Source organism: Medicago sativa, chromosome 2 (assembly GCF_051527215.1).
Source record: "Medicago sativa cultivar Bolivia chromosome 2, Bolivia_mono, whole genome shotgun sequence".
NCBI lineage: Eukaryota > Viridiplantae > Streptophyta > Magnoliopsida > Fabales > Fabaceae > Medicago > Medicago sativa.
In genome coordinates this window covers 14256878-14275865 of record NC_140750.1, presented here as the reverse complement: position 1 = coordinate 14275865, position 18988 = coordinate 14256878, and the positions used below count along the sequence as shown (strand labels likewise).

At 33.7% G+C, this 18988-nt stretch overlaps 1 protein-coding gene across 1 annotated transcript; it reads right to left on the bottom strand.

The window, feature by feature from the left end:
- Positions 1-11209: 11209 nt before the first annotated feature.
- LOC146944803 (uncharacterized) lies at positions 11210-12059 on the bottom strand. Its single transcript, XM_085743160.1, has one exon. The coding sequence runs from the start codon at positions 11985-11987 to the stop codon at positions 11394-11396; it is 594 nt and encodes a 197-aa protein (XP_085599286.1). The 5' UTR covers positions 11988-12059; the 3' UTR covers positions 11210-11393.
- Between the last annotated feature and the right edge of the window lie 6929 nt (positions 12060-18988).

Below are 18988 nucleotides of genomic sequence, written 5' to 3'. Positions count from 1 at the left end.
ATAAATGGAGCCTGTTTTTTTTTGTTATAACTAAATTTTCCCCTCGTGAAAGCTCGGGATAATCTTTTCCGGGAGATATAGCACTTCCCAAAGTTAAATTAAACAACTTGAATTGAGATGACGATTAAATATTAAGTGCATATAAGTCAAATCATTTTAATCTGAAGGTGAAAAAAGGTAAACGACTTTAAAGTTAAATTGGTGATTGAAAATGACTTAGAATTTAAATTTACAACATAGTAAAGGAATGGAAAAACAATACTTTGAATTAAAAATTGACAGAAAGGTAAATTGCTTTGAATTAAAATTATAAGAATTAAAAAAAAAAAACGTGGAAGGTATACTTAATATTCGGGAAAGCTTGAGTTCGTTTCTGGTTTAAAATAGACTTCAGAAATTAAGTATCCTAATCCACCCTTGTGTGTTTCTTTAAAAAAAGAATTGAATTTATATACGTTGACTCATGGTCCTCTTTGACAAACTCTAATTTTTGCTAGTAACACATTGTTAGCATCAGTTTTATTTGCTTTTGGTCGATATGTTTAAATCTAGTTTTTGTAGTAGCAGTGGTTGTATAGGAATTAAGATTTTGTCCTAGAACAATATTACATTTTGATTTTAACATTACAAGAAAACAATTAATCCACTAAGATTTGCTTAAGTGTGCAAACTATATAAACCATCCTAAGAAAAGTCAAAGAGAAAGAGCAACGTAACACATTAAATTATCTGACCAAAGTTTGGAACACTTCATCTGATATCTTTGATGCAATGAATACAGATAGTGCATTAGTTATCATTATATGAAATGTCACTAGAGGAAAATTATCACAGAGTGATGAGAATGATTAGTTCTTAGTAGTTACAAGCTCTTCCTTGCTGTGCAAGTAACTGATAATTAGGGTTTTATATACTATTGCATGCACATACTATGATATGGTGCTCTCTCTTTTATGTATATATACCCAATGTAATCATTTCTCAATCAATAATAATCCTCTATTGTTCATTTTATCTTGTTTCCTAATATGGTATCACGCGCCTTCTCTCAATTAGAGAAAGGTTGTTACGATCCATAACGGTTTTCTGCAACCGTTTTTTTTCTCCGCTGCTTCTTCTTCTCCGATCATCATTTTGATCGCTTAATTCTTGTTTTCCGGTGTTGATTCTTGCTTCTTGTGGTTGTTTCAACCTTGTTACGCCATTGTTTTTCACAATTTCATCATTTCTTCATCTTCTTCATTGAAGTTCTTCATACTCTGTTTTTCTGCAACTTGAGTTTTCTCTGAATTTCCATGGCGCCTCGTAATTCTTCTCCTGATACTGAGTCTGTATACTTTGTTCATCCTAGTGAGAATCCTAATTCTCTTTCTATTACTCCCAAACTCACTGGTTCCAACTATATTGCATGGAGTCGCACAGTTGATCGTTCCTTGGGAACGAAGAACAAGCCCGGTTTCATCAATGGATCTATTCCTATGCCTGATGAAGATGATCTGAACCGTGCAGCTTGGGAGCGTTGTAATCATTTGGTGCAATCTTGGCTCATCAATTCAGTTTCAGAATCAATTGCACCCACCGTTGTTTTCTGTGATACAGCTCTTGAGGTTTGGCTTGATTTGTAAGAACGTTTTTCCAAGATAGATCGTATTCGTATTGCAAATTTGCGCTCTTCCATTAACACTTTGAAACAAGGTGATAAAAGTGTTTTGGATTATTTCACTGAAATGAAATCCCTTTGGGAAGAACTTTCTTCACACAGGCCTATCCCAAATTGTGTATGTGTTCATCAGTGTCGTTGTGTTGCTTCTAGAACTGCAAAGATTCATAGGAATGAAGATCAAATCATGCAGTTCCTTACTGGCTTAAATGACCAATTCTCAGTGGTTAGAACTCAAGTGTTGCTTCTTGATCCTCTTCCTTCTTTGAACAAGGTTTATTCTTTGGTTGTTCAAGAAAAGAGTAATCATGCTTCTATTCCTTCTTTGAGTGTTACTGATGACACATCTATTCAATTTAATGTTTCTGATACTAGAAGACCTCAAGGGCGTGGCAAGAGTTATTCACAAAACAAACCCTCTAGATATTGCACCTTTTGCAATCGTACAAATCACACAGTTGATTTTTGCTATATGAAACATGGATATCCCAATGTTAATAAAGGGCAGCCTCGTGTTAATGCTGCTTCTCAAGAGGATTCAGATGCTGGTGCTTCTTCTTCAAATGGTTCTGGTGCTTCTTCCAGTTCTAATCTCAGTTTTTCTCAAGAACAGTTGTCTCAACTTGTATCTCTGCTGCAGCAATCAAACTTAGTTGTCCCTGCATCATCCACTCCTCAAGCAACCTCCAATCATATTGCTGCTGGTCCTCCCCTTTCCACCAATGTTTCAGCTACTGAATCTTCTGCAGGTATACCTGTATCTCTTCCTTTATCCCCTTCACAAAAACCTTCATTTTGGCTTGTTGATTCAGGTGCTAATGAGCACATATGTTGTGATTCTACTTGTTTCACTTCATTCTATAAGATTAAACCTGTTCATGTTTCCTTACCTAATGGTAATATAGTTTTAGTTCACTATGCTGGAACTGTTGAATTTAACTCTAAATTCTACCTTAATCATGTCCTTTATTCTCCTCATTTCTTGCTCAATCTCATCTCTGTAGCCAAACTATGTGAGTCATTAACTTGTTTCTTTCATTTCTCTATTAATAAATGTCTCATACAGGACCAACAATCTTTGAAGATGATTGGTTTGGCTAAACAAATGGACGGTTTATACAAGTTCTATCCATCTAGCAAAGAGTGCAATTTAGAGTTTTCTATTCATAAGAATGTTTCTTGTAATGCTGTTTTACCTTCCCACTGTAATAAATCCCCTTCCTTTGTTCCCAATAATGCCTTATGGCACTTTAGATTAGGGCATTTGTCTTCAAAAGGACAACAAACTATGTCTCTATTGTATCCTTCTATCAAAATTGCTAATAATAAAGATGCTTGTGATTTGTGTCATTTTGCCAACATAAACATTTACCTTTTAATGCAAGTAGTTCTCATGCTTCAAATTGTTTTGATCTTATTCATCTTGACATTTGGGGACCTATATCTACTGCATCTGTCCATGGACATAGATATTTTTTGACTATTCTTGATGATCACAATAGATTCCTCTGGATCATTCTCCTCAAAACCAAATATGAAGTTTCTTTCCATGTTAAAAGTTTTGTCACTATGATTCAAAACCATTTTCATGTTACTCCCAAAGTTTTGAGAAATGATAATGGCCCTGAATTCATGTTGTCTTCATTTTATTCTTCACATGGTATTCTACATCAAAAGTCATGTGTTGAGACCCCAGAACAAAATGGTCGTGTTGAAAGAAAACATCAACACATTCTCAATGTTGGTAGAGCCTTGCTTTATCAATCCAAGTTACCTCCTTCATATTGGTCTTATGCTATTCAACATGCTGTTTTTCTTATTAATAGAGTCCCTACACCTACCCTTCAAAACCAATCTCCATACTTTGTCCTTCATCATAAAGTCCCTGATGTCTCTCTTTTCAAAGTTTTTGGCTGTTTATGTTACTCTTCCACTTTGCATTCTCACAGAACTAAACTAAACCCTAGAGCCAGAAAATCTGTCTTCATTGGTTATCAGTCAGGTTTTAAGGGTTTCACACTCTTTGACCTTAACTCTAGAGAAATTTTTATCTCTAGACATGTTACCTTTCATGAAAACCATCTACCTTATCCCCATACTCCTTCTTCCACCTCTCCTGATTGGCAATATTACTCTCACTTTCATTCTTCATTTGATACTTCATCTGTTCCTCCTGCTTTGCATTCTCCACCCAATATTGATGACATTATTGATCATTCTTCCTCCTCTCCAGCCTCTCCATCCTCTCCACCTATCATACCACCTATTATTCCTAGACATTCATCTAGAACTGTTAATACTCCTGCTTATCTTCAGGACTATATATGCAATAATATTCATGCTTTTACATACCCTATTACCAATTATCTTTCTCATCATCATTTATCTGACAGTCACTCTTCTTTTGTCATGTCCTTGCATACTCACACTGGGCCCAAAACATATGCTGAGGCAAGTAAGCTTGATTGCTGGAAACAGGCCATGAACTTCAAGCTCTTGAGAAAACTGGGACTTGGAAATTGGTGGATCTGCCACCCAATGTGAAGCCTATTGGTTGTAGATGGATCTACAAATTGAAATTTCATGCTGATGGCACTGTTGAAAGATACAAGGCAAGATTGGTAGCCAAGGGTTACAATCAAATTAAGGGCCTAGACTACTTTGATACTTACTCTCCAGTTGCCAAACTCACCACTGTCAGACTTGTTATTGCTTTGTCATCTATTCATAATTGGCACCTTCATCAACTTGATGTCAGCACTGCCTTTTTGCATGGAGATTTGCAGGAAGATGTGTATATGGTGATTCCTCCTGGTGTTAAATCCACTAAACCAAATCAGGTTTGCAAGCTCACAAAATCTTTATATGGTTTAAAGCAAGCAAGTAGAAAGTGGTATGAAAAGTTGACTTCTGTCCTTTATGATCAACACTATACTCAAGCAACATCTGATCATTCCCTTTTTGTTAAGAAAACTCCCACTTCCTTCACCATTCTTCTGGTCTATGTTGATGATATCCTTTTAGCAGGAAATTCACTCACTGAGTTTGATCACATCAAGTCTATATTAGATTCTTTATTCACAATTAAAGATTTAGGCTTGTTAAAATACTTTTTAGGCATTGAAGTAGCACATTCCAAGCTTGGTATTCACTTTGCCAAAGAAAGTATTGCCTGGATTTACTTGATGACACTGATTGTTTGGGATCCAAACCTCTATCCACTCCATCTGATTCATCAATTAAGCTGGATTCAGATTCCAGTGCACCTTTTGAGGATGTTCCTGCTTACAGAAGACTAGTTGGGAGATTACTATATCTTAACAACACAAGACCTGATATTACATTCATCACTCAACAGTTGAGTCAGTTCTTATCCAAACCTACACAGGCACATCATTCAGCAGCTCTCAGGGTTCTTTAATATCTGAAGGGTTGTCCTGGTAAAGGTTTGTTCTTTCCCAGAAGCTCTTCCATCACTTTACAAGGTTTTTCAGATGCAGACTGGGCTGGATGTCTTGACACCAGAAGATCTATTTCTGGCCAGTGTTTCTTCTTAGGCAACTCTCTCATTTCTTGGAGAACCAAGAAGCAAATCACTGTGTCCAGATCTTCTTCAGAAGCTGAGTATAGAGCTTTAACATCTTCCACTTGTGAGCTTCAATGGATCCTTTATCTCCTCAAAGATTTGCACATCACATGTCCTAAACTGCCAGTCTTATATTGTGATAATCACAGTGCTATTCATATATCAGCTAACCCTGTCTTTCATGAACGCACCAAACATCTTGAAATTGATTGCCATCTGATTAGAGAAAAGTTGCAATCAGGTGTTCTCAAACTTCTACCAGTTTCCTCTCAAGATCAAGTGGCTGACTTCTTCACTAAGGCATTGCTTCCCAAGACTTTTACAGTTCTTTTATCCAAGTTAGGGTTGATCAACATTTATCAACCTCCAACTTGTGGGGGGCTATCACAGAGTGATGAGAATGATTAGTTCTCAGTAGTTACAAGCTCTTCCTTGCTGTGCAAGTAACTGATCATTAGGGTTTTATATACTATTTCATGCACATACTATGATATGGTGCTCTCTCTTTTATGTATATATACCCAATGTAATCATTTCTCAATCAATAATAATCCTCTATTGTTCATTTTATCTTGTTTCCTAATAAAAATCAATGAAGTAAGATGTTTTAGGGCGAAAGTTAAAGATCATTTCAAAGCAATCCGTACATAAGAGCTTGTAAAATAGTATTCATTATATGTACCAAACATTAGATTTATAGTCAGCCACGAATATGATGTTGGGTATTAAGTATGAGTGGCTAAGTCCCTCGTTGCATATGAATGGATAAAATATTGAATATATATATATATATATATATATATATATATATATATATATATATATGAGTCAAGATCCGTTGACACCAAATCACATCCGTTGATTTAATTTAATCCAAAGGTTCTTATTAATTCATTGAACAATGCATGTGAATCATCGCCTACATGATCTTTTATTCCATGGTTTCCATCTTCTTCTTGTGGTTGCACATGCTCAAACATTTCTCCAATCTAATGTGATGCAACAATACATAAGAGTATCTTAAATCAACAATCGAATTATCACCCATTATAATAGTGGGATTTTGATTTGAATTGGAGAAATGTTTGGAATGTTTCTTCCCGTGCTTCCACAATCGAATATAAATATATTTAACCTAATTTCATATTTCAATTACAAATCAATTATTTTATGAATTGTTTAAATTGTTTAATTGATGACAAGCATTTTTCATACTCGTAAATTCCACTCCCTTTATTTTGTTGCTCAGTAAATTCCACTCCCTTTATTTTGTTGTTCAAATCTCCGTAAGAATTAAAACACAGTAACTCACCAGCTTTGCTTCAAAATTTCAGAATCAAAGATCGTTACAATTTTGGAATTAGAATTGCACATCACACACAACTGCATCTTTAATTATCATAAATTTGTGAATTATTATTTACCGTTTTGTTATGGCTTAAGAAGCACCTGACAAAAAGAGAGAGGGGATGATAGAGAGAAAGAGCCACATAAGAGAGACTTTTTTTCAAGATCACTGTGCGAGTCACCTCATGTTAGTAATTTAGGGAATAAATTTGGACCATTAGATCAATTAAATCAATGGATGGGATTTGGTGTCAATGTAACCGTTGACACCTGGTGTCAACGGATCCTAACTATATATATATATATATATATATATATATATATATATATATATATATATGATATCTTTGATGCAATGAACACAGATAGTGCATTAGTTATCATAATATGAAATATGTCACTAGAGGAAAATCAATGAAGTACGATGTTTTAGGGCGAAAGTTAAAGATCATTTTCAAGCAATCCGTACATAAGAGCTTGTAAAATAGCATTCATTATATGTACCAAACATTAGATTTATAGTCAGCCACGAATATGATGTTGGGTATTAAGTATGAGTGGTTAAGTCCCACGTTGCATATGAGTGGATAAAATATTGAATATATAAGAGATGTGACATATATATATATATATATATATATATATATATATATATATATATATATATATATATATATATATATATATATATATATATATATAATGCCTTAATGTTTTGGGTGAGATCGATGTTGGGTCTTCTCTCTTGTAAATCACATAGCATTAATACATTGCTTTCCTCGAGACACCCATACTCTCCAACAAATGGTATCAGACCCCTTGTTAAGCTTAGTGGGGGAGCAGGTGTGAATCCTAGGTTGGATTCTAAGACCTTGAAACGACGTTCGCCCGATTTGTTTGAAGAATTTGGGGATTTTTTAATCTTTAAAACTCTAAATCACAATATTTAATATTATTTAGATTATAATAAAATTAAAATAATAAAAAGCATTTTTTGTGGTACAACAATAAAAAGCATTTTTATTAGCAACTTTCATAAACTATAATATATAATGGGCGCATGTTAGTATTTTTTGTTTGAAGGATTTAAATTAATCCATTCAATTGTTATTGGGGACACCCAACCTGAAACCTTGACGAGGAGCACTCTCGATAGTCTCAAGTCAACATCATTAAACTAACCCAAGTGAATTGGACGATCATAATTTATTGAAACATAATTTAAAAGGAATCGTCCATTGACAATTGCATGCATTGTCCATTGCTCATACATATATGAAATTGGTGGGCTTGTCATGCCTACAATTGTCTATGATTACTCTCAAGGGAATATTAAGGTCAACAAAGATTAATCAGAAGATATTAGAGGGATCATGCAAATTTCGAATATGACAATTATGTGGTGTACTCGTTGGAGACAACTTAGGTGGGAGTGACGAAGGACTTGGTGGGGTTGTAGAAGGAATATACAACGGTTTTAGGGTTGTAGAAGCGTTTTTTTGTAGTAAATGAACATATAAGATTCTGTTTTTTTTTGCAGCCATTAGCCTTATCATTTTGGACCCTAGGCTTAGTTCTCCATTGCAATGTAAGAAGTTCGGCAGTGGCATCCACTATTCCACTTGTTACATGGATCTGTCGTGCTTACCTTGAATTACTTTTGCAATGGTCAAAGTGATGGTTGGCGACGATGACAATGCGAGCATCCTGGCGGTGATAGGTTCTTGAAGGTAGCTGATTTGACTGCAGCAGTGCGGAAGTTGCAGCATGAGCAATATTTATATGGTGTATTGTAGTCAAATAATTTGTCATATGTGCTTTTATTTTCTACTTAACTAAGAGTTGAAAGTTTCCTTTTATAGGCAAGTAGAATAGTATTGTTTGTTGCAACGGTACTTATTTTCATGATGTTGTAGTCGTTGCAATGTTATCCCATTCATGGAATTCCTTAGCGTGAATCAAAGTATTGTCTTCATTTGTTATGAATTTTAACATTCTAAATCATAACTTGTATAACATGTTATCTTGTACTCCCTCTGGTCACTATTATAAGCAAAAGTTCACTTTTTAGATACATTGAATGATTAATGTATCTAGTCTTTATTACTGACTAGATACATTAATCATTCAATGTATCTAAAAAGTGAACTTTTGCTTATAATAGTGACCGGAGGGAGTACCTCATATACCTTTTGCCAGGTGTCCCTTTATTTAAAGGGACAGTTTCGGAGCGAAAGCTTTATCCGAGGATAAGCTTCTTGAGGAGAGTAATGACTCAAACTCTCTGCCGATTATAAACATTTTAATTTTTCAAGCATCCACATGTGAGACTTCTTAAATTAAGAAAAGACATTTTTACAAAACATGGTTGAGCCTAACACAACCCCACAAAACCTGCTTGTGAGGAGAGGATGACCTCCACTTATAATCACATTGTCAGATCATCACCTATCTAATGTGGTACTCTTCACGACCAGCACTATTTGGCTTGGTTCGTGGACATAAATGGTGGGTGGTTCGATAGCGAAAACCTGATAACAGGTGGCCCAATGGATGTTGGAGAGGGTATGATTCCATCTTAGAAAACGTGGTTGGGCCTAACACAACCCTACAAAACCGGCTTGTGAGGTGAGGATTTCCCCCACTTATAAACACATTGTCATGTCATCACCTATCCAATATGTGACTCTTAACAGACATATTTATTAAGCAAGATGGGTGTTTCAGCGTTTTTTTAAGTAAAAAAAAAGTAAATTTTCAATGTGATTTATCAAAAATAAATAAAAAATAATAATAAAAATTTAATAGTTAGAGGTCGTGTATCCAAATGGTAGCCAATTGATTTAATATTATTAACTACAAATACATTTTATAGCAAGTTTCCATACCAAATCTAGTTTTTTTCTTGTAGTGCAAGAACACTTAGATGAAAGGGAACAAGTCTTTTCTACCTTAACCAAGGTCCTAGATTCAAATCCAACAATAGGCATGCCGAGAGAGTTTGCCGCCTATTTGGATCCCAAAAGGGATTAGTGATAAGTGCTTAAAAGTGATGTATTTCATGTGTTAGTTTACGTATTTTAGTGACTTGTTTTGCAAGATTATCTATGGAAAAGCTCCAATTTTATGCAAATATGCCATTTATGCTTTATGTGCCTTAGTCTACCCTTTTTGAGCAGGAAAATGCAAGCGAGGACCAAGAAATCAACCAAAGTTGCAAGAAAATCTCGCTTAAGCGAGAAAACTGCCGAGAGCAATTGCCAATCTCGCTTCCAGCTTGCTTAAGCAAGATTCAGCAAATTTAGGATAAGGTGCTACGTGGCAGTTATCCAGTGGCCAGCGTGGGACAGATTCAATCTCGCTTAAGTGAGATTGACAGATTCAGCCATATAAATAGCTTTTCTCTCATTTTTCAGAGAACCCATTCATTGTTTTTGATATTTTTCTGATTTTTAGAGAGAGAGAGAGAGAGAGATCATTTCTAGAGAGAGAAACATGAAGCAAGAGTGTTAGAAGTGGATTCTTTCCAAGATTTGTAGAGAAATCATCGATCTTGTCATGAATATTCATCTTTTCTTCCATTTTTGCAAGGTTACTATGAAAGTAAGTAGGTAAATCTATCCTTTGGGGTTAGCGGTACTTGATCAAGTTAATATGTACTCTTTTTTATACTTAAATATATGATTCTAGCAATATTTTACTTGATGTTGATTTTATTCTTGTGTTTAATGTTATATTTATGATTTGAAATGATGTTGAAAAATGCTTTTGAATCTAGGGTTAGAATAATAATCTAGCAAAACTTTAATTCTAGACATGGAATTTAGGTTTTGATAATCACTTTGAATATTGGAACTTAAAGCTTTTGTATCGTTTAATAGTTCGGGAAATCGACAATACAACGATGCAATCGACTATTGGATTGTTTAATAGTTTGGGAAATCGATATGTTGTTGAGCGATATGTGATAATATCGAGTAAATCTAGAATCCGTTTAGGTAATCATAATAGTGCATTATTTAATGCTTGGTCAACGAATCTAACCCCAGGCGTGAATTGCCTTACCTCGTCTCAATTTTTTTGCTATATTCCAATTTAGATTAGTTTTTAGTCAATCAATCATTTGAACCATAAGTTTAGAACGATATTAATTGTTGAACAACTTGAATATCGCACCAGTCCCTATGAAGACGATACACAAAAAATACTTACTTTTGATACAACATCAATTAGTCTAAGAACATATGAAGTAAATAAAAAATTAAGAAAAACCATAAGATAAGAAATATAAAGAAATTATATGACTTTGGGATGATTTTTCCATTTTCAATTATACCCTTAAACAAATTTGACTATAAGAATGCTATTTTGTTGGTGTCATTCAAAAAGATAATAATTTATATTATATTTCTTATATCGCTGATATAATTGAAAAGATAAGTATAGTTTGTTACAATATGTTAGTGTAAAATATATATTATCTATACCTATACCAATTTTTTTTTAATCAAAACCAAGATAATTTTAATTAAAATTTCATAAAAATTATTGTTCGCAATTTATCGCATTAACACAACAGAAAAGGCATATTTATGAAGCAACTTTTGCTCCCAATATTCAACAAATGCAAAGGCTTCCATTGATTTCACAATTAAGAACAAGATCACCACAAAATATATAGTTTAGTATTATTATAATGGACGTTATTAATTTATTGCTACATAATTAATTAATATAGTGTAATAGGAACCGTCCATTGGCAATGGCATGCATTGGCCATTGCTCATACATGATATGTTCTTAACGACGACATACGAAACTGGCGGGCCTATCACGCCCACAACGGTTCAAGATTATTCCCAAGTCAGCATTGATGTTAAGACGTATTCCCAAGATATTAGCTCTGAGTGCAGCACAAAGACACACCGAGGCATCTAGATCAACAAGGCCACTGATGAGGCTACAACAAGGATTTGTTCGTGGGTTGATAAAAACTATATTCAATACGTTGGCGCAAATGTTCAGGTTTAAAAGGTTACAATTTTGCGGGGGTGTCGTTGAGGTCGATGGTGGTGTAGAAGGAGGTGTCGTAGGAATTGATGGTGGTGTGGAAGGAGGTGTGGTAGGTGGGGGTGTCGAAGGTGGAGGTGCTGAAGGAGCTATAATAGGTGGTGATGGAGAAGGAGGTGTCGAAGGTGGTGGTGTGGAAGGAGGTGGTGTCGAAGGAGTAACCACAGGTGGTGGTGTTGAAGGAGTATGAACAGGTGGCGGTGTGGAAAAACATGGTGATGGTGGTGGTGGTGGTAAAGGAACATGACTTGCAACAACAAGAGTAGAGACCAAAAGGAGATTAAGGAAGAGAATGAAAATGGATCCAACACACTTTGAACCCATTTTTGCAAATAATGCTGATTTTTTTTTCTTTCCAACAATGAATTGCTTGTGGTTGATGAGTGAATTTGATGAGGTAAGGTGCAATATTTATAGGCAAAATGAATTTCTTTATAGTGGGATTTTTATTCTTTTTTAGTAGGGTACCATTTTGTTTTTGTTTTGAATGGATTTCTTGAATTGAAGTAATTAGGCAATTAATTAATTCCTAACTAACTATCTATATCTATCCGTTCATTCATTTTGCCTAATTAAGTTAAGATTTTTTGACTTTTTAAGCAAATTGGAGCTGTGTCTGCAACGGTTGCAAGTCTTGTATGTGTTTAACTTAAGGGACTTAAAGGCTTTGTTTGCTAGTTCGGAGGGGAGGGGAATGGAAGACTTTGAGGGGTGGAAAATATGAGGGAAAATGGAGAAATCTTTCAAAAAATTTAAAAGAGTAGATTTTTAGAGAATGATAAATTAATGCATATGATTACTATATTTTAAATTTTTAAAATAAGATAACAACATAGATTAAATTTGAAGGATTCATATAAACCCCCCAAAACCCTCCTCCAATGCAATTTTTTAGTTCCCCCAAATGAGGAGGATTTAGTATTATGAAGAAAAGTTAACCCCCCAAAGCCCTCCCCTCCCATTTTCCTCTATTTCTTCCACTTGCTCATTCCTTCTTTTCCAAGCCTTCCCCTCCCTTTTCCTCCAAACTCGCAAACAAAGCCAAAGTGAATACAAAAGATAAATATTTCACTTGTGAAGAAGAAAAGAAAAATCATAGGGGCTATTAATTTATACTCACCTAAAATTATTAAGTTGTAAGTTAGCAACCTACATCCACTTTATTATTACACTAATTTTTATAAATTTTATCAAATTGTTTACACCCACCTCAATAATTTACATCCACTTGTAAGTTACCAGCCTACATCCACTTTATTATTTACACTAATTTTTATAAATTTTATCAAATTGTTCTTTTTAAGTTAATTAAAGAAATTTACAAAATTACCCTTCAGTTGAAAATTGATTTAAATAGTGATAAATGTACTTTTTTCTAAAAAAACAAGTGGGTGTAGCTAACAAATTTACATCTTAGTGTTTTTAGGTGAATGATAATTATATTGCATACCAATTAAGCTGCATGCAAGTATATAAATTGTACTCCATTCGTTTCAAAATGAGTGTCGCTTTAGACTTTGGCACACAGATTAAGAAATGGAATGAAATAATCATTTGATATAACGCTTTTACTAAACTGCCCTTAATTTATAAGGAAAAGACAAAATTAAAGTTGCATTGAAAATTGTGTTGAGAAAAGTTGGAGTATTTATTGAGGGTAAAGTTGGAAGAGAAAAATTAAAGTTGTATTGGAAATGTAAAGTGACATTCATTTTGAAACAAATATTTTTGGCTAAAGTGACACTCATTTTAAAACGGATGGAGTATAATGATACTCCAAAGTTAACTAATTTGATGTTGTATTGTTTGTCCTTTAAAAAAAAAAATCATGGTTTTGTTTTTATAAGCAAAAGGATGATTGCAAGTGGTTTAGAAAAAGGTGATTGCTGCCCTCAATGTTATGGAAGTGGATCCGATGGAATGAATCAACAAAATCATTAGGTGTTAGCAACTCCTAGGAGGGGAAATGAATTCTCTCCTTTGAAAAGCCTTGGGGCAATAAGCTGCATATCTTGATCATTAATCTTTACATTATCTTGGGTTGCCTAATTAAGTTATAAGTTTTTGACTTTGAGCAAATTAGAGCTATCTCTAAACAAAAGATAATTAAAACACTTATGAAGAAGAAGAAAAAAAAAAAACAAACCAAGTATTTTTTTTCTTGTTGCGGGATAGTAGTTAGGCCGCATGCATGAATAGGAAAAGAATAAGGATACTCTAAAATGAACTAATTTGCGGTTGATTTGTTTGTCCTTTTAAAAAAATGTTATTGATTTTATATAAAAATATTTTTTTAAGGAAGTGAATATGCAAAAAATAAAATAAAATAATCTTATTGATTCTATAGGCAAAATGTATAAAAGAAGTATATTAAAAAAAATGTTATTGACAATCTTTTATTCCTCATCGTGGAAAACCATACAAGAAGTAATACTCCCACGTTTTGGGATTCACCAGAAGAAAAAAATTGGAATTCAAATATACCACTTATCTAATCAAACAATCCATTCGGTTTACAAACAACTCATAAAAAACACATAGGGCACCCCGAATGCTTTCCCAAAAATCATTGCCAAGAAATATTTTTGATAACATCTAAAATCTCTGAATATACAATACCTTTTACGAAAAATGAAATCATTTCGCACCTTCTAAATTGACCACATAGTTCCAACTCTTCCAAATTTGAAAAAATGGTCTTCCGACTTTGCCGCATTCGAGCACCGTTGGCAACCAGACTCACCACTCCCAACAGGCATACCCTGTTTGGCTAGGTCTGCTCTCGTGGGGGAGCCTTTAAGGTAGCAACTGTCAAGGAAAAACTTTAACCTTTGAGGGCGCGTAACTCTGCAAAAGTCACCCTAGCTATGAGCTTTCCTCTTTTGTCCCCCACTAATGAAGTCAAAGAATATTAATTGGGGATGAATTCAAACACCGAATCAATCGAAAAATAACTTCCGAATTGGATGCACATATCCAACGATCTTCGCCTTGCCCAAGTTGAGCCGATTGAATGACCTCATCAAATTTGAAAGAATTTCCTCTTCCCGTGAAAGCAATGCTCTTTGCCACTGAAGCTCCCAAATCCAAGTACCATAATCCACCCATTTCACTTACCTTTGCATTCTTTGACAATGAAATCAAGAATATCGTAGAAATATTAACTCTAAGTGGCATATCAACCCACATGTGTCATTCCAAAATCCAGAATTTTCCCCATTACAAAACTTTTCCTCAACAAATAATCAACCCAATCAAATGCTGGTTCTCCTATAACTTCCACGGAACATACATCCCTCCACCAAACTATTGCTTGGGACGGACGACTTAAAGAATATATATTTGGACTTTCTGAAACTAGCCTTCCATACCATGTGGGCAATACTTTCCTCCATTTTGAAGCACCTTCCTTTAAAATCCTTTATCTCCATTTGGCTAGAAGTACCAAGTTAAAGAGTATAAGGTCTTTCACCCATAAACCCCCTCGTCTTCTGGCTTAAAAATCTCCTCCAATTTTACCCAAGGAAAAATAGTGGATGCAGCTGATGATAAAATATTGCAATTGCATCAAACCGTTTTCAAGTAATAAAGTGATGATAAATAAAATCGTATTCACATGGATTGTCGTTTCAACGAGGCAACTAGCAATACTTATTAAAAAAAAAATGAAAACAAATAAATAAAATAAAAGAGAGTAAATTGGGGTGATTTTGCATGTTTGATGTATTTCCGCCAAGCAGTTGAGATTTAGTAACTGGTTTTGATTGTAGAATTCTAGAAGCGTTTAGGATTCTTCACATTCCCTCTATTTCCTTGAAGGATTAATGACAAGAAATCATTCAGTTATGAGATAATTTTTCTATTTAAGTTATGAGTTCGTGTAATTGTTACGTCCCTACAGTTTTTAAGTTTCACTTGTTGATCACAATAAGGTTGTACGTGCTCTGAGGGTGTAGTTTGTCTATCCTAAAGGGTCTTGTATGCCTACTAATAACCGTCAATTTAGTAGGTATTTAAATTATAATTATCCCTCATAATCTATGAATAATTGAGTGGTTGCATGGCCTAAAGTTTCTAATAACCACCTACTTTGGAATTTATGGTTTTAAGTAAATTAGCGTAATTTATCATTTTGAACTAGTAATGCTTGTTTTGGATATTGGATGGTTCAAGTGACGGATTTGCTCTGATGATCTAGGAAGATACATCGTGGAAGAGGAGAATAGCAATGTATGAGTATGCAGCGTTGGAGCTATAGGAAGATGTATCACACCAGATTGCCAGGAATGGTCATAAAATAGTATAGACTCATGTGACCCTTGCCTATCATTGCTTAAGGGCTAAGTTCTATAAGTCTGGCGCCAATGTTTGGTAGAACGCGGAATAAAAGAATATGATTTGTATTGCAAGGATAAGATAGAGACATCTCATGTGTGAAATGTCCAAAGGGTACAACTTGAAGTGGTTGGGGCTAAGGGTACAACATTTTGCATAGTGAAATTAGTAGCCAAATTCCAGCAAGGATTAACAGCCACTAGAGTTATCACTCCATCTCCAATTTTTCATAGACTAGCATCAGTGCTAGTTGATAGTGATTTAGAGTTAGAATTACTTTGGTGATACTTGTTGCTCACCTCTTTTCTTGTTGGAGTGTAATATGTTCTTAACTCATCTTTATATATAGATCAGGCTTTTCATTTTTTTATTTATGATTCATTTCAACTTCTTGTATCATGAGCTAAACTACTTCTTTTGGTCTAGCATGATGATGTTATGATATTCTTCGCTTAAGATTTAAAGAGCTATAGCTTCTTGTTTCTTTCAGACAAACTTTTTTTAACCTGAAATGTTTGAAAGTAAAACTTGATCCCTTTTATTTTTAATGTTATAGTTCTATGAGACCGTAAATTAAGGGGAATGAAAAATGTTTATTTGATATGAGTTACGTCCCTAAATACTGAAAGGAGATCGGAACAAGAGAGACTACGTTAAACTTAAATAAGATATTGGAAAATCCTAGAGATATTCCTAGATCTCTCTAGGACTCTTGTCATAGGCCACAACTCAGCCTCTTTTCCGATGGAGAGCTATTGATAACCAACCTAGTAATGATGCATGTTAAGTACTGTAATTGTACTCCGATGAAGGTGTGTCTGCACATACTTAACACGATGGTTGCGTCAATGTCATTTTATACTATAACTTAAACGGTGTATACTTGCACCTAGTCAAAACCTAAGAAATCCTTAAAAATAAAGACATATTTATTAAGCATGACTGGCATTTGCGTTAATACAAATTAGTTAAGAACATACGAAGTTAATAAAAAATTGAAAAAAACCATAAGATAAGAAATATAAAGAAATTACCCAGATTAGCCCTGATCTTGGCACAAAAGCACAAAACATTATATATATATATATATATATATATATATATATATATATATATATATATATATATATATATACATATATATATATATATACATATATATATATATATACAGATATATATATATATATACATATATATATATATATATATACATATATATATATATACATATATATATATATATACATATATATATATATATATATACATATATATATATATATATACATATATATATATATATATATACATATACATATATATATATACATATACATATATATATATATATACATATATATATATATATATACATATATATATATATATATATCATACCCCAATTTTTGACCTAAGGTCCCACATTCATGCGCCGTTTGACCCTGATTAGTCTCTGACTTTTTAGTGAAAAATTTGGCAGAGAGGTATTTTAAAATATCTCATGTTTGGTTTCAAGTCAGGCCCTCTTCTCTCTTTATATTTTTATATTTTTAGTTTTCTTTAGTTTTTTATTATTTGTTATTTACTCTTTAATTTCCATCTTTTATTTAATTTTATAAATTTTAATTTTTATTTCTAATTTTTATTTTATCTTTTAATTAGTCATTTTTCATATTTTATTTTATTGTCCAAGTCAAAAAAAAAAAAACAAAGTGTCAATAGGTCCAAAAATAAAATGTCCAAGGTCCAAAAAAAAATTTCAAGTCAAGTGTCAACTTTAACATTCCTCTTTTAAAATTCACCATTCAAATCACCATCAAAATCCATTAAACCATTTTTCCATTTTCATCAACCTCCTCACCTATAAATATAGCTCTCATTCCTCACAATTTCACACACCAAAAGTTCTCTTGAGTTGTCAAAGAACTTTTCTCTCTTATCCCTCATTTAGCTTGTGTTGACGAGCTATTCTTTTCTTCTCCCTCTTTTTTCTGTCCCTTCAGAATAAGTCCCTTCGGAATAAGTCTCTTCGGAATTTTGTCCCTTCGGTAATTTTTGTCCCTTCGGTTGTCCCTTTCTTTTATTTTCTTGCATTTTATTTCTTTTTAGCATTTTATTTTATTTTTATTTAGCATTTTAATTATTGTCATTTATTTTCCAGCAATTAGAATGTATTTAGGTGCAATATAAATATAAATGAGAAAAGTAAGTGTGTGTGTGTGTGTGTGTGTGTGTGTGTGTGTGTGTGTGTGTGTGTGTGTGTCTTTTATTTCTTTACCGCTTTATATATATCAAAAAAATACAAAAAATTAGATTAGGGATTTTTTTGGTGATCCAATGTAATATCCCGCCTGACAATATCGGTATATTAACCGTTGACCGTGTCAGATGAATTTAATTCATGGAAAGTAAGTTATTGGAAATATTTATGACATGTCGGCACAATGCGGATAAAGTATCAGCGACGTTTAAAACACGTTTATGGCAAGGGCATAATGGTAATTGCACGTTTAAAGGATATTTATTTGTGTTGGGCACAAATTATCTCATTTCTCCCTTGTGTTTCTCTCTCTAGGGTTGAGAGAAAGTTTTGCTCTCCCTTCTCTCTAACCCATCGCCCTCTTCCTCTCTTTTCCTCCATTAATCCTTGCAAATCTTCTTCCCTCAAGGCAAGGCTTTAATTTATGTTTCTTCAAGATCATGGAGAAGGATGCAAGTTGAGTTTTGATGAATCTCTTTCCCTCTCATCTTCACGCCACCCTCTCTCTCTTTTCCTCTTCACAAATCTTTCATGGAACTTCATCCTCTTATGGTAAGCTTCCAAACTTGTTCCTTTATGATCATTTAAGCTTAAGGAAGTATGGATTATGTTTGATATCTTCTATTCCTCTTCTTGAAGAAGTGTTTGGAGAACTAGGGTTTGATATATGGTGAAGATGGATTCTAAATTGGTACAAGGTTTAGTCTATACAAGATCAAGGTAATAA

What these genes read in the sequence shown, in the direction of transcription:
- LOC146944803 (XM_085743160.1), bottom strand. Translation starts at nt 11,987, where the DNA reads ATGGGTTCAAAGTGTGTTGGATCCATTTTCATTCTCTTCCTTAATCTC.